Here is a 20,837-nt window from a genome sequence, read left to right as displayed (position 1 = left end):
GTCTGACCTAAATAGGGATGAAACGGTATGGAAATTTCACATCACGCTTATAGTGACCCAAATAATCACGGTTATCAATATTATCACGTTTTTTCTTCAAATGAGATGAACGTGTTCAAAAAGAACAGATGCACACACTTAAAACATTTCAACAAGTTTTATATTTGAAAATCAACAAACAACAAATAACTAAAGCAGCTCTATGCACTTTTTAAAGCTAGATTCTATTCTGTGGGATTTCTTTCCTTGTAATGGCCGTCGTCAATAGCAACGCATAACGCATAAATAATAATAATTTGTCGTAAATATAATCTCTAATATTATCTCTGTAAATATATTCTCAAGCAATATTCTCATCAATGTTGAGCAATGATGCATTTAAATCTAGCATATTTTGTGTTAGAGCCCAAACAGTAGTGAAATAATGCATATCCATATTTCCATATTTGACAGTTTATTTTATTAAATATCAAAATGTGTGCATCATACCTGACACCTAGATGATCACTTTACAGTCAGTTTTATGACTGTCATTCTCTTCAAATGCTATTGAAGTTTGAAACGTGTAAAACGTTACCAATGTTGTGTGTAACTTTACAGACGGTCCCTAAATTCGTCTGCGTTATGCCAGTCATATCAGATGCGCTGTGGTTCTGCTGGGTTTGTTTGAAACTATTTCCGCTGCTGAAATAGAACAGAAACAGTCAATCACGGTATGATGAGTGAATCTCCTGCGTACATCGCACGTTTATCTCTGATCTGAGTGTAGATTTCAGTGATTGACAGCGGCGCGCGCTCTGAACGAAACTCTTGCTAATCTGAACGCCTCTGATTATGAGACATTGCATTCATAAACTCAATAGAAACACGTGTGAGTGATTATAATGCGCAACGTGATTATAACAGATGGCTTTTGAGAAGACTATAATATGTTCAACAGCCAGAGTGGCTAGTGTGCAGCCGAAATAACGCTACACTCGCAAATGGAGGTTGTTGATGTCAAGCCCTGATTATCCCTTAAATGTCACCCTAGTCTTGTCTGAATTTCTTCGTTCGCTTCACGTTATTATTTCCCAGACGTAGTTTTGGTAATGAGGTCAAAGTCCACTTGCCTTGCGTTCGTAGTTTTGACGTGTTTCCCCTATTATAGCGACTTTCTTCTGTTGTTCTGCAGACAGGGTGACCATCTGCGATTAAGTTTCCCTCAGAAATTTTGTAAAAGCCAAAATATGACAACGCCTCAGATTTGCTGACTGGACAAGATTTAGCACGAGTTTTCAAAATCGTGATAATCACACGCGGTTTTAATGATAATTACATTTTAAACGATATTACTAACCGTCACTAAATGTTATCGTGGTTTATCGTGAAACCGGTAATCGTTTCATCCCTAGACCTGAACTATCATCACTGTGACCTGTAGTGTTGCTGAATGAAATCCAGTATTTGGTGTCCCAAAAATAGTCCCTAATGACTTTCTCACAAAATATGACATGCATTTCATAGCATTTTTGTTTTTGACCACCGTTCGTGCCGGTGTGGAGTCGGCGTGAGCGAGTCTGACCTGTAGTAGTTGGTCTCTTTGCGCTGGTTCTGCTGCGGACAGAAGCTGTGTGAGTACTGGTGGAGGCCGAGCTCGAAGAGCGATGGGAAGACTTTACTGCACTGGTGACAGCGGTACGTCAGCTGCTCCTGGTGTGTGTGGATGTGCTCCAGGAACTGGTCCAGCTTCTGGAAGGTCTGAGAGCAGCTCTTCACCACACAGCGGTACACCTGCACAACAACACACACTCGGCTGACCAACACACTCGACTGACCAACACACTCGGCTGACCAACACACTCGGCTGACCAACACACTCGGCTGACCAACACACTCGACTGACCAACACACTCGGCTGACCAACACACTCGACTGACCAACACACTCGGCTGACCAACACACTCGGCTGACCAACACACTCGGCTGACCAAAACACTCGGCTGACCAACACACTCGACTGACCAACACACTCGGCTGACCAACACACTCGACTGACCAACACACTCGACTGACCAACACACTCGGCTGACCAAAACACTCGGCTGACCAACACACTCGGCTGACCAACACACTCGGCTGACCAACACACTCGACTGACCAACACACTCGGCTGACCAACACACTCGGCTGACCAACACACTCGACTGACCAACACACTCGGCTGACCAACACACTCGACTGACCAACACACTCGGCTGACCAACACACTCGGCTGACCAACACACTCGGCTGACCAAAACACTCGGCTGACCAACACACTCGACTGACCAACACACTCGGCTGACCAACACACTCGACTGACCAACACACTCGACTGACCAACACACTCGGCTGACCAACACACTCGACTGACCAACACACTCGACTGACCAACACACTCGACTGACCAACACACTCGGCTGACCAACACACTCGACTGACCAACACACTCGACTGACCAACACACTCGACTGACCAACACACTCGGCTGACCAACACACTCGACTGACCAACACACTCGGCTGACCAACACACTCGACCAACACACTCGGCTGACCAAAACACTCGGCTGACCAACACACTCGGCTGACCAACACACTCGACTGACCAACACACTCGGCTGACCAACACACTCGGCTGACCAACACACTCGGCTGACCAACACACTCGGCTGACCAACATACTCGACTGACCTACACACTCGGCTGACCAACACACTCGGCTGACCAACACACTCGACTGACCAACACACTCGACTGACCAACACACTCGGCTGACCAACACACTCGGCTGACCAACACACTCGACTGACCAACACACTCGGCTGACCAACACACTCGACTGACCGACACACTCGGCTGACCGACACACTCGGCTGACCGACACACTCGGCTGACCGACACACTCGGCTGACCAACACACTCGGCTGACCAACACACTCGGCTGACCAACACACTCGGCTGACCAACACACTCGACTGATCAACACACTCGGCTGACCAACACACTCGACTGACCAACACACTCGACTGAACAACACACTCGACTGACCAACACACTCAGCTGACCAACACACTCGGCTGACCAACACACTCGACTGACCAACACACTCGGCAGACCAACACACTCGACTGACCAACACACTCGACTGACCAACACACTCGGCTGACCAACACACTCGACTGACCAACACACTCGACTGACCAACACACTCGGCTGACCAACACACTGACCAACACACTCGACTGACCAACACACTCGGCTGACCAACACACTCGACTGACCAACACACTCGGCTGACCAACACACTCGGCTGACCAACACACTCGGCTGACCAACACACTCGGCTGACCAACACACTCGGCCGTGACCAACACACTCGGCTGACCAACACACTCGGCTGACCAACACACTGACCAACACACTCGACTGACCAACACACTCGGCTGACCAACACACTCGACTGACCAACACACTCGACTGACCAACACACTCGACTGAACAACACACTCGGCTGACCAACACACTCGGCTGACCAACACACTCGGCTGACCAACACACTCGACTGACCAACACACTCGGCTGACCAACACACTCGACTGACCAACACACTCGGCTGACCAACACACTCGGCTGACCAACACACTCGGCTGACCAACACACTCGGCTGACCAACACACTGACCAACACACTCGACTGACCAACACACTCGGCTGACCAATACACTCGACTGACCAACACACTCGGCTGACCAACACACTCGACTGACCAACACAATCGACTGACCAACACACTCGGCTGACCAACACACTCGGCTGACCAACACACTCGACTGACCAACACACTCGGCTGACCAACACACTCGACTGACCAACACACTCGACTGACCAACACACTCGACTGTCCAACACACTCGGCTGACCAACACACTCGACTGACCAACACACTCGGCTGACCAACACACTCGGCTGACCAACACACTCGGCTGACCAACACACTCGGCTGACCAACACACTGACCAACACACTCGACTGACCAACACACTCGGCTGACCAATACACTCGACTGACCAACACACTCGGCTGACCAACACACTCGACTGACCAACACAATCGACTGACCAACACACTCGGCTGACCAACACACTCGGCTGACCAACACACTCGGCTGACCAACACACTCGGCTGACCAACACACTCGACTGTCCAACACACTCGACTGACCAACACACTCGGCTGACCAACACACTCGGCTGACCAACACACTCGACTGACCAACACACTCGACTGACCAACACACTCGGCTGACCAACACACTCGACTGACCAACACACTCGACTGACCAACACACTCGGCTGACCAACACACTCGACTGACCAACACACTCGACTGACCAACACACTCGGCTGACCAACACACTCGGCTGACCAACACACTCGGCTGACCAACACACTCGGCTGACCAACACACTCGGCTGACCAACACACTCGACTGACCAACACACTCGGCTGACCAACACACTCGACTGACCAACACACTCGACTGAACAACACACTCGACTGACCAACACACTCAGCTGACCAACACACTCGGCTGACCAACACACTCGACTGACCAACACACTCGGCAGACCAACACTCGACTGACCAACACACTCGACTGACCAACACACTCGGCTGACCAACACACTCGACTGACCAACACACTCGACTGACCAACACACTCGGCTGACCAACACACTGACCAACACACTCGACTGACCAACACACTCGGCTGACCAACACACTCGACTGACCAACACACTCGGCTGACCAACACACTCGGCTGACCAACACACTCGGCTGACCAACACACTCGGCTGACCAACACACTCGGCCGTGACCAACACACTCGGCTGACCAACACACTCGGCTGACCAACACACTGACCAACACACTCGACTGACCAACACACTCGGCTGACCAACACACTCGACTGACCAACACACTCGACTGACCAACACACTCGACTGAACAACACACTCGGCTGACCAACACACTCGGCTGACCAACACACTCGGCTGACCAACACACTCGGCTGACCAACACACTCGACTGACCAACACACTCGACTGACCAACACACTCGACTGAACAACACACTCGGCTGACCAACACACTCGGCTGACCAACACACTCGACTGACCAACACACTCGACTGACCAACACACTCGGCTGACCAACACACTCGGCTGACCAACACACTCGGCTGACCAACACACTGACCAACACACTCGACTGACCAACACACTCGGCTGACCAATACACTCGACTGACCAACACACTCGGCTGACCAACACACTCGACTGACCAACACAATCGACTGACCAACACACTCGGCTGACCAACACACTCGGCTGACCAACACACTCGACTGACCAACACACTCGGCTGACCAACACACTCGACTGACCAACACACTCGACTGACCAACACACTCGACTGTCCAACACACTCGACTGACCAACACACTCGGCTGACCAACACACTCGGCTGACCAACACACTCGACTGAACAACACACTCGACTGACCAACACACTCGGCTGACCAACACACTCGGCTGACCAACACACTCGGCTGACCAACACACTCGGCTGACCAACACACTCGGCTGACCAACACACTCGACTGACCAACACACTCGACTGTCCAACACACTCGACTGACCAACACACTCGGCTGACCAACACACTCGGCTGACCAACACACTCGACTGACCAACACACTCGACTGACCAACACACTCGGCTGACCAACACACTCGACTGACCAACACACTCGACTGACCAACACACTCGGCTGACCAACACACTCGACTGACCAACACACTCGACTGACCAACACACTCGGCTGACCAACACACTCGGCTGACCAACACACTCGGCTGACCAACACACTCGGCTGACCAACACACTCGGCTGACCAACACACTCGACTGACCAACACACTCGGCTGACCAACACACTCGACTGACCAACACACTCGGCTGACCAACACACTCGACTGACCAACACACTCGGCTGACCAACACACTCGACTGACCAACACACTCGACTGATCAACACACTCGGCTGACCAACACACTCGGCTGACCAACACACTCGACTGACCAACACACTCGGCTGACGAACACACTCGACTGACCAACACACTCGGCTGACCAACACACTCGGCTGACCAACACACTCGGCTGACCAACACACTCGACTGACCACCACACTCGACTGACCTACACACTCGACTGACCAACACACTCGGCTGACCTACACACTCGACTGACCAACACACTCGGCTGACCAACACACTCGGCTGACCAACACACTCGGCTGACCAACACACTCGACTGACCAACACACTCGGCTGACCAACACACTCGGCTGACCAACACACTCGACTGACCAACACACTCGACTGACCAACACACTCGGCTGACCAACACACTCGACTGAACAACACACTCGACTGACCAACACACTCGACTGACCAACACACTCGACTGAACAACACACTCGGCTGACCAACACACTCGACTGACCAACACACTCGACTGACCAACACACTCGGCTGACCAACACACTCGACTGACCAACACACTCGACTGACCAACACACTCGACTGAACAACACACTCGACTGACCAACACACTCGGCTGACCAACACACTCGACTGACCAACACACTCGGCTGACCAACACACTCGGCTGACCAACACACTCGGCTGACCAACTCACTCGGCTGACCAACACACTCGACTGACCAACACACTCGACTGACCAACACACTCCGCTGACCAACACACTCGACTGACCAACACACTCGACTGACCAACACACTCGGCTGACCAACACACTCGGCTGACCTACACACTCGACTGACCAACACACTCGACTGACCACCAACACACTCGACTGACCAACACACTCGACTGACCAACACACTCGGCTGACCAACACACTCGACTGACCAACACACTCGACTGACCAACACACTCGGCTGACCAACACACTCGGCTGACCAACACACTCGACTGACCAACACACTCGGCTGACCAACACACTCGACTGACCAACACACTCGACTGACCAACACACTCGGCTGACCTACACACTCGGCTGACCAACACACTCGACTGAACAACACACTCGGCTGACCAACACACTCGACTGACCAACACACTCGACTGACCAACACACTCGACTGACCAACACACTCGACTGAACAACACACTCGGCTGACCAACACACTCGACTGAACAACACACTCGGCTGACCAACACACTCGACTGAACAACACACTCTAGAAAGTTTATGAAGAAACATTTATGAAACATTTATGATTATTATGAGTGTTGAAAACAGTTGTGCTGATCATATTTTAGTGGAAACCGCGATTTTCTGGATTATTTGATAAATAGAAAGTGCAAAAGAACAGCATTTATTTGAAATAGAAATCTTTTGTGACATTATAAATGTCTGTTGCTTTTAATCAATTTAATGCGTCCTTCCTGAATAAAAGTATTAATTATGTCTTTAGTTGTTTGTTTTTCCTCAGTATACTTCTGCTGAAAGCATTAAAAAACTAGTGCTGGGCATCGATTAAAAAAAAAAACTAATTAATTGCACTTTTTTCTGTAATTAATCGCGATTAATCGCAAGTTTTTAATATTTTACGTTTTTAATATTTTGATATTGTAATAATTTCAGTTACTCTCCAAATTAATGTATAAACAATTTAAAGACAGCATATTTTAAATGTGTTGTATTGTCATGTTTTTATGAATGAAGGCCAGTATCACTGATATTAAAGTCTCTATGAAACATTAATGACGTTACATTACAGTATAACTGAAAGCTCCCAATTTCAACATTTATTAGGCTTTAAAAAAAACAACTTTTAATTTAAGTGAACTTAAAAAAATCTTTACATAAACCCAAAATAATAAATTTTATATTTACCCATGGCCTTCCCTGTTAGACATATACAGAAATGTAATAGGTATCAAACACCTTTCTTAACTGCATAAATAATAAATGAAATATAGCTATATAGCTATATTAAAGCTACAATTTTCTCTGTTCCCGTTGTTTTTTGATGAACATTAATGACATCATCATCAGTGCTACTGTCACTTTAAGAACAGCCGCGGATCTCACTCGCTGTCCCGCGCATCTCATTTCCTCACAACTCTTTAAGTTAATTTAAGACGTTATTGAAGTAATTTAAGACTCTAATATGAGAATACTCAAAATCCTCTGTGCTATTGTTTGCTCGAGAGCAAAAGAGAACTCGATGTGAGCAGGAGACTATCTATGAGTCGAGTGTGTGTGTGTGTGTGTGTGTCAGTGTCTCTTGATTAGCTGACATGAGACGCATCCACACACACACACACACACACACACACACACACACACAGGACATTGGCATACAGCGCGCTCTCTTGTGTCTTGTCGCGCTTGGAAGCATTTACATGAATAAGAGCGTGATGATCATGTAACGCTAGGCAAAAATGGATATAAAAACGGACGCTGCGTTATTTGCGTTAAATATTTTTAATGCGTTAAGCTGAAAAAATTAATCGCCCGCGTTAACGCGTTAATTTGCCCAGCCCTAAAAAAAACACATTTGCTATAATAAGGTTAGAAAAAATATATCTTGTGCAATTTTGCTTCTCAAGTTAATGCATCTCATTTTAAATGTGTGGCTGATATGTAATATTTTTGTGACCGTGTCTGTCCGTGTGGCACCTGTTCGTCTTTGTGCTGGGTCATGTGAGACTTCAGCTGGAAGTAGGTGCTGAATTTGGCGGAGCAGAACTGGCACTGGTACGAGCTGTCGATGAGGATGATCTGCTTGTTCTGGCTCTGCTTCCCCTCCGCTGGATCCTGCATCTCCTGGACTTCAGCATCCTGCTCGTCAATGGCTAAAGACCAGGCCAGACCAATGAGCTTTAGATATAACATCACTTCATAGCGCTGGGTATCGACACACATTTCACAATTCGATTCACAAGCTTATGATTCAATACCGACCTCCATTTAATTTGATTCTATATCCAAACCAGCAAAAACGGAATGTTCTCAGAACTTTGGCTAACGTTCTGGCAAGGTTATCCAAAGGTTATGAGCAAACGTTCTGCCAGTAACATTAATAGAACGTTAGCATTTAATTTATGAAATGTTTTTTTTTTTGGAAACATTTTAGTTGGATGTTTGTGTAAAAAAATGTAACCCCTTAACTGTCAGTTCCGCTTTAGCCCTATTCGCACAGCATAAGTATTATCTGAGGACCTCGTGTGATTTAGAAATCACCCCCCCCCCCACATCTGAGTTTTGCGTGGTGCATTCGCACGGGATAAGCAAAGCCTGTGATTTTACTCGTATTTACTGACTTATATCCCGGATATGATGTCAAGACTTGTAAATGTTTTTTCGTTATAGATATAGCTGTATGATATATCATAAACAACGTTGCGATAACATGTTGCGATAGTCTGTGTTACACAGGTTACATCACTTTCCCACCATACATAAATACATGTAAAAGCGCCCATTTAAACGAGATTGTATAGTAATGTTCTGTTTTTGTGTTTTTCATTATGAATAATATTGAACACACCTTTCAAGCAATTCGCTCCCAAATTGGCTCTAATTCTTAAGTGAAAGTATAATGTGCACAGCCGCACAGGCATTTATAACGTTATGAATACAGCCTTCATTCTTCGCAAAATATGGATAAAAATGCGCGCAGGAAACAAAAACCTTGCAAAAAATATATACGACCCTCCAAATCCTGGCCAAATCACAGACATGGCCGATTTGCATGGGATTAAGATCACAGACAACCTCCGCAATTATTACAAATGACTAGTCACCAGTTAATACTAATCCTGTGTGAATAGGGATTTTTTGAGCAAATAATTCACGAACTTTGCACAATTAAATCTTCAACTTGAGTGAATTATCGCAGGCTTTTGAACGATTAATCGTGATTAAATTGCAGACTTTTGAGTGATTAATCAGGCTTTGAGCAGTTAATCACAGACTTGAGCGATTAATCTGTGAAATTGCAGACTCTGAACGATTAATTCACAAAATTTGCGTGATTACATCTCAGACGTTTTGAGAGATAAAATCTCAGACTTTGCGTGATTAATCACAATAAATCTCAGACTTTGAGCGATTAATCACAATAAATCTCAGACTTTGAGCGATTAATCACAATAAATCTCAGACTTTGAGCGATTAATCACAACTAAATGGTAGACTTTGGGTGTTTAATTGCGATTAAATCTCAGACTTTGAACAATTAATCACAATTAAATCTCAGACTTTGAGTGAATAATCGCAGGCTTTTGAGCGATTAATTGTGATCAAATTGCAGATTTTTGAGTGATTAATCAGGCTTTGAGCAGTTAATCATAGACTTGAGCGATTAATCTGTGAAATTTCAGACTTTGGCCGATTAATTCACAAAGTTCGCGTGATTAAATCAGACCTTTTGAGAGATTAAATCTCAGACTTTAAGCGATTAATTCACAAACTTTGCGCGGTTAAATTTCAGACGTTTTGAGAGATTAATTCTCAGACTATGAGTGATTAATCGCAATTAAATCTTAGACTTTGAGTGATTAATCACAATTAAATCTTAGTCTATGAGCGATTAATCACAATTAAATGGTAGACTTTGGGTGTTTAATTGCGATTAAATCTCAGACTTTGAACAATTAATCACAATTAAATCTCAGACTTTGAGTGAATAATCGCAGGCTTTTGAGCGATTAATTGTGATCAAATTGCAGATTTTTGAGTGATTAATCAGGCTTTGAGCAGTTAATCATAGACTTGAGCGATTAATCTGTGAAATTTCAGACTTTGGCCGATTAATTCACAAAGTTTGCGTGATTAAATCAGACCTTTTGAGAGATTAAATCTCAGACTTTAAGCGATTAATTCACAAACTTTGCGCGGTTAAATTTCAGACGTTTTGAGAGATTAATTCTCAGACTATGAGTGATTAATCGCAATTAAATCTTAGACTTTGAGTGATTAATCACAATTAAATCTTAGTCTATGAGCGATTAATCACAATTAAATCGTAGACTTTGGGTGTTTAATTGCGATTAAATCTCAAACTTTGAGCGATTAATCACAATTAAATGGTAGACTTTGGGTGTTTAATTGCGATTAAATCTCAGACTTTGAACAATTAATCACAATTAAATCTCAGACTTTGAGTGAATAATCGCAGGCTTTTGAGCGATTAATTGTGATCAAATTGCAGATTTTTGAGTGATTAATCAGGCTTTGAGCAGTTAATCATAGACTTGAGCGATTAATCTGTGAAATTTCAGACTTTGGCCGATTAATTCACAAAGTTCGCGTGATTAAATCAGACCTTTTGAGAGATTAAATCTCAGACTTTAAGCGATTAATTCACAAACTTTGCGCGGTTAAATCTCAGACGTTTTGAGAGATTAATTCTCAGACTATGAGTGATTAATCGCAATTAAATCTCAGACTTTGAGTGAATAATCGCAGGCTTTTGAGCGATTAATTGTGATCAAATTGCAGATTTTTGAGTGATTAATCAGGCTTTGAGCAGTTAATCATAGACTTGAGCGATTAATCTGTGAAATTTCAGACTTTGGCCGATTAATTCACAAAGTTCGCGTGATTAAATCAGACCTTTTGAGAGATTAAATCTCAGACTTTAAGCGATTAATTCACAAACTTTGCGCGGTTAAATCTCAGACGTTTTGAGAGGTTAATTCTCAGACTATGAGTGATTAATCGCAATTAAATCTTAGACTTTGAGTGATTAATCACAATTAAATCTTAGTCTATGAGCGATTAATCACAATTAAATCGTAGACTTTGGGTGTTTAATTGCGATTAAATCTTAAACTTTGAGCGATTAATCACAATTAAATGGTAGACTTTGGGTGTTTAATTGCGATTAAATCTCAGACTTTGAACGATTAATCACAATTAAATCTCAGACTTTGAGTGAATTATCGCAGGCTTTTGAGCGATTAATTGTGATCAAATTGCAGATTTTTGAGTGATTAATCAGGCTTTGAGCAGTTAATCATAGACTTGAGCGATTAATCGGTGAAATTTCAGACTTTGGCCGATTAATTCACAAAGTTCGCGTGATTAAATCAGACCTTTTGAGAGATTAAATCTCAGACTTTAAGCGATTAATTCACAAACTTTGCGCGGTTAAATCTCAGACGTTTTGAGAGATTAATTCTCAGACTATGAGCAATTAATCGCAATTGAATCTCAGATTTTGTGAGTGATTAATCACGATTTAATCTTAATACTTATGAAATTAAGCATACATCATTTACCTTGTTTAACGCATTTATTTTGAAATTTTAACTGTATTTTCTGCAGGAAATGAAACCGTGTGCCACACGGACCACTTATCCGCTCGGCTCGAAGTTCAAACGGCAGCTCAGCGCGAGCTTACTAGAGCAGATGCGTTTACTCGCTGATCGTCTCGGTCACGTGCCTTCTAAACATTGCGATTCACAAGCTTATGATTCAATCCCGACCTCCGTTCAATTTTTACAACCATCCAATCCCTTCCACAATGGAAGCCGTTTCACTCACAATAGAGAAGAAAAGACTAGCACAACTTTAACATGGACAGACTCGTCTATCTGACCTTGCTCGGTCTCCTCTTCCTCCGTCTGCTGAGAGTTTCCGTGGCTGTTGAGAGGAAGCACGCGGACGGTGATGGGCATCCTGGAGGCGGTGCTGTGGACTCCCGTGGGCCAAACCTTGTGCGTCTGCATGTGTTTCTTCACATTCGACTTCTGAGCAAAGGCACGGCCGCACACGATGCACTGAAACGGCTTTTCCCCCGTGTGACTGCAGAGAGCATCATTATAGATCACTGTGTATCTGTTCACATTTATGCATGTTTTTTGGGGGGGATTTTGTGCCGTTAATATCATGGATTTGAGACCACTGATATAAATCTTATCATTTACCTTCTGATGTGCTGCTGGAGGTCAAAGTTCTTGGTAAACACTTTGTCACAGTAATTGCACTTGAGCTTCTGGGCTTTTCCTTTGATTTGGCCTGCTGAAACAAAATAAGCTTGTCTTTACTTCTAAATAAAGCAGTAATGTCACACATTTCCGATTTTCTTGCAATTGTAAGTTGCTTAGCACACAAAAGTTTGAAGGCGGTAAGTTTTTGAACTCTTCTGCTCACCAAAGCTGCATTTAATTGATCAAAAATACAGCAAAATTGTGAAATATTATTACAATTTAAAATATCCGTTTTCTATATTTCTGTGATCTATGTCTATATTTCTATATCATTACTCCAGTCTACAATGATCCTTCAGAAACATATTATGACTAATTCTGATTAATATTAGCATTTATTTGAAATAGAAATCATTACTTAAAGGGTTAGTTCACCCAAAAATGAAAATTCTGTCATTAATTACTTACCCTCATGTCGTTCGACACCCGTCAGACCTCCGTTCATCTTCGGAACAGAAATTAAGATATTTTAGTGTAAATCTGATGCTCTGAAAGGCCTCCATTGACACAATGGCACGGTTCACTTTCAAGACCCTTAAAAGACACTAAAGACGTCATTACAAAGTCCATCTCACTACAGCGGCTCTACAATAACTTTATGAATCGGCGACAATAGTTTTTGTGCGCAAAAAAAACCTAAATAACGACTTACATAGTGATGACGATTTCAAAACAAGGCTTCATGAAGCTTCGAAGCGTTATGAATCAGTGAGCCGAATGATGATTCGGATCGCGTGTCAAACCGCCAAACTGCTGAAATTTGGCAATTCAAACTGCTGATTCGACTCACTGATTCATAACGCTCTGAACCGCTGATTCGACTCACTGATTCATAACGCTCTGAACCGCTGAATCGACTCACTGATTCATAACTCTCTGAACCGCTGATTCGACTCACTGATTCATAACGCTCTGAACCGCTGATTCGACTCACTGATTCATAACGCTCTGAACTGCTGATTCGACTCACTGATTCATAATGCTCTGAACCGCTGAATCGACTCACTGATTCATAATGCTCTGAACCGCTGAATCGACTCACTGATTCATAACGCTTCGAAGCTTCATGAGGCCGTGTTTTGAAATCGTCATCACTATATAAGTCGTTATTTAGGGTTTTTTTGCGCACAAAAACTATTGTCGCCGATTCATAAAGTTATTGTAGAGCCGCTGTAGTGAGATGGACTTTGTAACTTTAGTCTTTAGTGTCTTTTAAGGGTCTTGAGAGTGTAAAGTTGAGCCAATGGAGGCCTTTCAGAGCATCAGCTTTACACTAAAATATCTTCATTTGTGTCTGAAGATGAACGGAGGTCTGACGGGTGTCCAACCACATGAGGCTCAGTCATTAATGACACAATTTACAGTTTTGGCTGAACTAACCCTTTAACATAATAAGTGTCTGTACTGTCCCTTTTGATCAATTTAATGCATCCTTGCTGAATAAAAACCCCTTTGAACAGTACTTGTTTATTGAAATACATATATTTATGCCGGTGTAGATGATGTATAAACGGTGTGAACTACCATCCTGTGTTTTCTTGGAGGTTCTGGCTCTCTTAGGGATGATGACCTTGTCATATTCGCCCAGCTCGGAGAGGTTTGTGCTGATGGTGCAGCTCTTGTTTTTGGTGGGCTGTTTTCCGGGGCTGTAAACCGGAGCGGCGCTGAACACCTGGCCCTCCACACACTGACTGGGGACCTGTCGCATCAGGTGATTAAATGCTCAATCATCACATACAGACATGGCCTTCATTTAATATTAATAATTAATCTTTGTATGTAACAACACATATTAAAAGCTGTTTACAAAGACTTTTAGAGGGAATATATATATTAGTCAAATCGATTAATCGTGATTAATCGCATCTAACACAAAACTTTGTAAATATATAATGTGTATATAATATATATATATATATACATAGTCAAAAGTTTGGAAACATTACTATTTTTAATGTTTTTGAAAGAAGTCTCATGCTCATCACGTCATCAAGGCTGCATTTATTTGATCAAAAATACTAAAAAACAGTAATATAAGTAATAGTAATATATAGTATATAGTAATATTTCACAATAAACAGTAATATTGTGAAAAAAGCTGAATTTTCAGCATCATTACTCCAGTCTGGAAACATATTTCATAATTCATATTTTTTGTAACCTGTGATACATTTTTCTGGATTCATTGATGAATAAAAACCTGAAAAGAACAGCATTTATTCAAAATATAAATCTTTTCTAATAATAAAACTCTTTACTATCACTTTTTTTAGCAGTTTAACACATCCTTGCTGAATAAAAGTTTAAAGTATGTTAAAAGTATCCAAATAAAAGTATATATATATACACTTTTATTTGTATACTTTTAACATACTTTAAACTTTTATATATATATATATATATATATATATATATATATATATATATATATATATATATATATATATACACACTCATGTATGTATTATATGTTTACAAACGATTATGTTAGGTATGATTAATCACGATTAATCGCTTTGACAGCACTAATAAATATACTTAAGGCAAATGTACTTTTTGCACATGCATACTTTATTTTCAGCCAGTGTTGTTTGTATTAACTAAAACTAAAATGATTGAAAATGGTTATATAATTGTAATTGAAATAAAGCTAATAAGAATAAAATATAAAACTTAAAATGAAAAAAATGTGCAAATAATGTTAAAGTGCTAAAATTACCAAATATAAAACTAAATAAATAGCTAAACAAACACTATTAGCTGTGCCGTTATTGTTAACTAACACTTATTAAAAATAGTTTTCATGAATTAAACAGAGCTGAAATATATGAAATTAGCATTTGATTGGTGAGCGTGTGAGTTTGTGGACAGCGCTGTACCTGAATGGACTGGAACGCCTGAAGCCCCAGTGCAGGCCCCTCTGCAGTCCCGCCGCCGGCCATAGAGGGCAGTGTGCTGTACACCTGCACCACAGAATTACTGTGGCTGGAGGGCACCTGTGAGGAAAGGGGCGTGGCCTGTGTTTGAGGGAGGGGCTGTGGAGGCTGATGATGGTGCTGGAGGTACGAGGTTCCCGCGTGCATGCTGAGATTGCCCTGAAAAACACCATTTTGTCTTGTTCGAGAAGCTGTTTCACACCGATCAGGCATAACATTATGACCACTGAAGTGAATAACACTGATGATCTCTTCGTTAGTGGGTGGGATATATTAGGCAGCAAGTGAATATTTTGTCCTCAGAGTTGATGTGTAAGAAGTAGGAAAAATGGGCAAGCGTAAGGATTTGAGCGAGTTTGACAAGGGCCAGATTGTGACGGCTGTGACGGACAGCCGCTGACCAGTCAGGGTGCCCATGCTGACCCCTTCCCTCCGCCCAAATCACCAACACTGCAGTGTTTCTCCTAGAAATGTTTCCAGCAGCGGTGCTGTTACGTGCTGGAGGATCTTACCAAGCCGCGCATGGGGTCCGGAAGACATTAAAAACATTTTTTAAACCATTACTTCTGACAAGTTTTGTGGATAGAAATGGGACATTTTGAACATTAAAATCCAAATTAAACTTTTAATTAGTTTAAAAGGTGACTAGCTTACATAGCCTATTTTACTTCACTAACCTCCAGGGACGTGCGGAAAGTTTGGATACTATTTTATGTTTTTGCAAAAAGTCTCTTATGCTTATCAAGCCTGCATTTATTTAATCAAAAATACAGAAAAAAAACAGTAGCCTAATATTGTGAAGTATTGTTACATAATGTTCTTTTTATAATTTTATTAATCAAATGTATATATAAATATTTATTTTAAGAGCATCACATCATCATTAAAGAGCTGCAAGTAATTTTCTCTTTGCCTTGAGTTGTTTGATTCACATTAATGGCTCAATCGTCAGCAGCAGATTTATTAGATGCTGCCCCTTTAAGACCGATTGATTTCTCCTAACTATTTACACCCATTTAAGATAAACTGTGTGAATACTCATCAAGCCGGTCATTTTGAGATATAGGCGTTTTGTTGTTTATTTGATGGTTTAGTCGCGCACACGAAGCATATGTACAAGTCGGTCCGTTTCGCAGCGTGCGCGCACACACACCCGCACCTGCCTTGAACTTGGAAACTGCGTCTATTGCGCGGATTATTGTGCTTTTAATTTTATCAAACACGTCCTGCAATTTAGCCAAAGAGGAGAGTGCATTTGACAACAATCACAGATTGTGCTGAATCTGACGTTAAAGGCATGTTTGGGGAGAAATGACAGCGCGCGCTGTGAAGGGAAGGAAGTTGCGCTAGACGGAACGCGGGTATATAGTTTATAATAGTTTTACCTCATATCTTCTTTTTATAATCCTTGGGGAAAATAAAAATAAAGTGAATATAAAATAAGATTAATATTACAGCCCTAAAGTGTAAGCAGACTAAATTTTAGTTTAGTTCTCTGGCCTTTGTCTCTCTCTCTCTCTCTCTCTCTCTTTCGATCGCCTGAAACGTAGCCTAACTTTATGGTGTAAGATTACAAATTTATACATTGTTATATATAGGTTCCAATGTAATAGAATATAACTGAAAACATTATCTATATTTGTCTTTTACATTTTGAAGTAAACTTCAGGAAATTCTAATTCTAATTACGTCAGACCGTGTAAGTGTTTGAGACATGAAGTATTTTGTCTCTATGTACTTCCTGACTATTTACCATGACAAATTTAGAGCAATACTGCCTGAGTGATTGGATTAGCATCTTGAATTACGGCTGATGAGACTGGAATGTTTGGGGTGTGTCTTATGTCCTATGTCTCCTCCTCTGCTGTATAACCCCTCCCCCTGAAATGTAGATAAATTGCATTATTTTGTACTGTTAAATCAGACTGTTTTCGGACGACCTGCAGCACAGAGAGTTCTCATTAAAAGAATAACTTCTGTTTGATCCCGACGTCTCCTGGTCTTCATCTTCTGAGTTTCCTACACTTTAGAAGATAAAAGTTCACAACAATGGCCTACATGTTCTGACTCCTGAATAACGAGAGGCTAAGGGAGGATTTCATGCACTTTAGTCAAGACTTTCAGAAAACAATTTCAAGATGACATTGGCTGTTGTGCTTTTACAGTGTGTAAGTGAATGTCATATTACTGATCATGTGAAGATTTTGCAGCGGTGCTGAAAACCCTAATTGTAGGGGAAACACTGCAGTGGCACGTGAACATCAGAACTGGACCACGGAGCAATGGGCTTAAAGGATCTGCTGCTAACATCTTGGCGCCAGATACCACAGCGCACCTTCAGGGGTCTAGAGGAGTCCATCAGAGACGGGTCAGGGAGGAGGAGCAACACAATATTAGGAAGGTGGTCATTAATATTATGCCTGATCGGTGCACAACATCCGTTTCTCGCCCACCTTGAGCCATCGCTCAGTGTTTACCTGTACGGATCCCTGCATGGCTGCCATTGGCTGATCCAGAGAGCCGAACGCTGATATGGCCGACATCAGAACCTCGTCACTGACCAGCACGTTTCCCTGGACCAGCGTGTGTGTGAGCGGAGACTGCGGCACAGTGATGTACGTGGACACCTTGAGGAACACACAAACATACAGGCCAAATAAACACGAGCACTGCGGCGTCCCGAGGCGGTCCTTCAGCAGGTGTGCGGTACCTGTCTGTTAGTGGGCAGCTGCGCGCCGGCGCTGATGGAGGTGTAGCTGTTGTTGGAGGCCAGGGAGACGGTGGCCAGTGAAGGCGTGTTGGACTGACACTGCTCGCGCTTGTGAGTCATGAACGCCGGTAAAGAGTTGAACTGCTTCTTACATTTCCCACACAGAAAGACGTCATCATCGTCTGCGGATCATAGAGCCAGAGCGACACGCGTCATAATCTGAAGGCCACGCCCACCGGGGGGGAAACAATCCAACGCGCTCCATTGACTTTGCATTGCGTGAGGCTGCATTCTTGTCATTTCGGACTTATTACAAAAAACTGAACAATGTATAAAAGCTGATATGTGACAAGGTGTACAGCAAACAAGCTAAACAAAACCCAGAAGCAAAAACCCAGACGTTTTTATAAGCTGTTGACCCAAAAAACGAGCGTTTAAGGACAATTAGACAGCGCGCGCGGGTCATATTACACTGAGAACTACGGCGACTAGAGGGAACGTAATCAGCGACAGGAAATATAATATATAAAACGGACATTTGGATATTTGACTTAAGTGACAAAATGTTTACTGCACACATACACATATTGAGACACACTGAGTGTCAGGATCCCAAAATTGACCCATTCTTCAGCTGAAGCGTCACTTCGTATTGCCTGTATCCACTTTTATCTTCTTAAACGCTCGTTTTTTTGGGTCGACAGCTTATAAAACGTATTTCTGTGTTGTTTAGCTTGTTTGCTGTACACCTTGTCACATATCAGCTTTTAGACATTGTTCTGTTTTTTGTTATAAGTCCGAAATGACAATGAGGCAGCCTCACGCAATGCAAAGTCAATGGAGAGCGTTGGATTGTTTTCCCCCCCGGTGTGGGCGTGGCCTAAATACGCTCTGTCTCTATGTGACATACATGACATCACATATACCACATTATGAATATTTAATCACATGAATGCGTGAATAAGTCTCACCCATTGGCTGGATGGTCGTTCCTGAGACATTTTGTGCGCCCGGATCCAAAACACCACCTTGACCGTCCAACAGTGACTGGACGTTGAGCACCGTCTGATTGTCCATGCCTTAAACGGCACAAATATGACTTAAATTAATCTATTAATTATCCAACAAACCACAACCTGTCAATCTGGCCAGTTTAAAATCCATTACAGTACTGTTGCTAGAGTTATCTATAAGAGCCCGACCGATATATCGGCATTTTCCAAACTATCGGTATCGGCATTTATGATGGCCGATAAATTAATATTTTAAGAAATAATAAAAACGGACGAAACACCGCTCAACCACATTATGAGTGTTGGCGTTTCATAGTTTTTATACATTTTATTTATCAGAACTTTAATATATTTTTATGTTCCTCTGTTCTGTTGTGACAATCAAATTTTAGTTTATTTTTAAACTGCATTATCATATTAATTTATGGATCATGGATCATGAATAACTACAAATAACTAATGTAAGGGAAATATATATATATATATCAGCCGATATATCGGAATATCGGATATTTAAATCACCAAATATTTGTATCAGTATCAGTTAGGGCTGTGTGATATTGAAGAAAAATGCGATATCCTTGTTAAATAATGCGATATTCGATATGCGATACAATATTGCTTTAAGTGTGTAAAATCTATTTCTTTCCCCAACTGATATCATTCACTTAAAGCATAACCGACTGTGTTTACATGAATACTCATCAAAACATAACTGTGTGTGTATTTGACAGTTCGAGTGTGTAACAAGACACGGAAAAAAGAACAGCTTGTGCGCACGTTTCGGTGTGTGTGTCAGACAGCGCGAAACTGCAAGGAGTTGTTTTTCGCAAGTTATTGCATTTAATAACTCTTTTTAACGTCAAGCAAGTCACATAAGTAACAGTCGTGTGCCCAGTCTATTCTCTGCTATATGCGTCGACCTAAAACGTACACTTTTCACAATGTTGAAGTAGCCTATTAAAATCATTCAGATATTGCGTACCCTTGCGATATCCATATTGCGATATGTACATTTGCGATATTTCGATAATTTCGATATATTGTGCAGCCCTAGTAT

The 20,837-nt window shown here is 42.6% G+C and overlaps 1 protein-coding gene across 2 annotated transcripts in view; it reads right to left on the bottom strand.

Annotated features, from left to right (window-relative positions):
* The window catches only part of znf341 (zinc finger protein 341), a 36,362-nt gene that overhangs the window by 13,501 nt on the left and 2,024 nt on the right, over positions 1-20,837 (bottom strand). Inside the window, exons 2-10 of one of the 2 annotated variants that reach the window (XM_079803215.1) lie at positions 19,736-19,843; positions 18,765-18,946; positions 18,532-18,681; positions 15,998-16,213; positions 14,643-14,817; positions 13,056-13,146; positions 12,728-12,933; positions 8,800-8,975; positions 1,565-1,773 (exon numbers count right to left, since the gene is read on the bottom strand). In XM_079803215.1, the coding sequence (XP_079659341.1) occupies positions 1,565-1,773; positions 8,800-8,975; positions 12,728-12,933; positions 13,056-13,146; positions 14,643-14,817; positions 15,998-16,213; positions 18,532-18,681; positions 18,765-18,946; positions 19,736-19,843 (1,513 nt within the window). Of the gene's footprint in view, positions 1-1,564; positions 1,774-8,799; positions 8,976-12,727; positions 12,934-13,055; positions 13,150-14,642; positions 14,818-15,997; positions 16,214-18,531; positions 18,682-18,764; positions 18,947-19,735; positions 19,844-20,837 lie in introns of both variants that reach the window. The other variant, XM_079803214.1, reaches the window with a different exon arrangement.

The sequence above is a fragment of the Gobio gobio genome, assembly GCF_949357685.1.
Source record: "Gobio gobio genome assembly, chromosome: 21".
Classification (NCBI taxonomy): domain Eukaryota; kingdom Metazoa; phylum Chordata; class Actinopteri; order Cypriniformes; family Gobionidae; genus Gobio; species Gobio gobio.
Note: the sequence above shows the minus strand (reverse complement) of the source record. Positions and strands in the feature narration are given on the sequence as shown.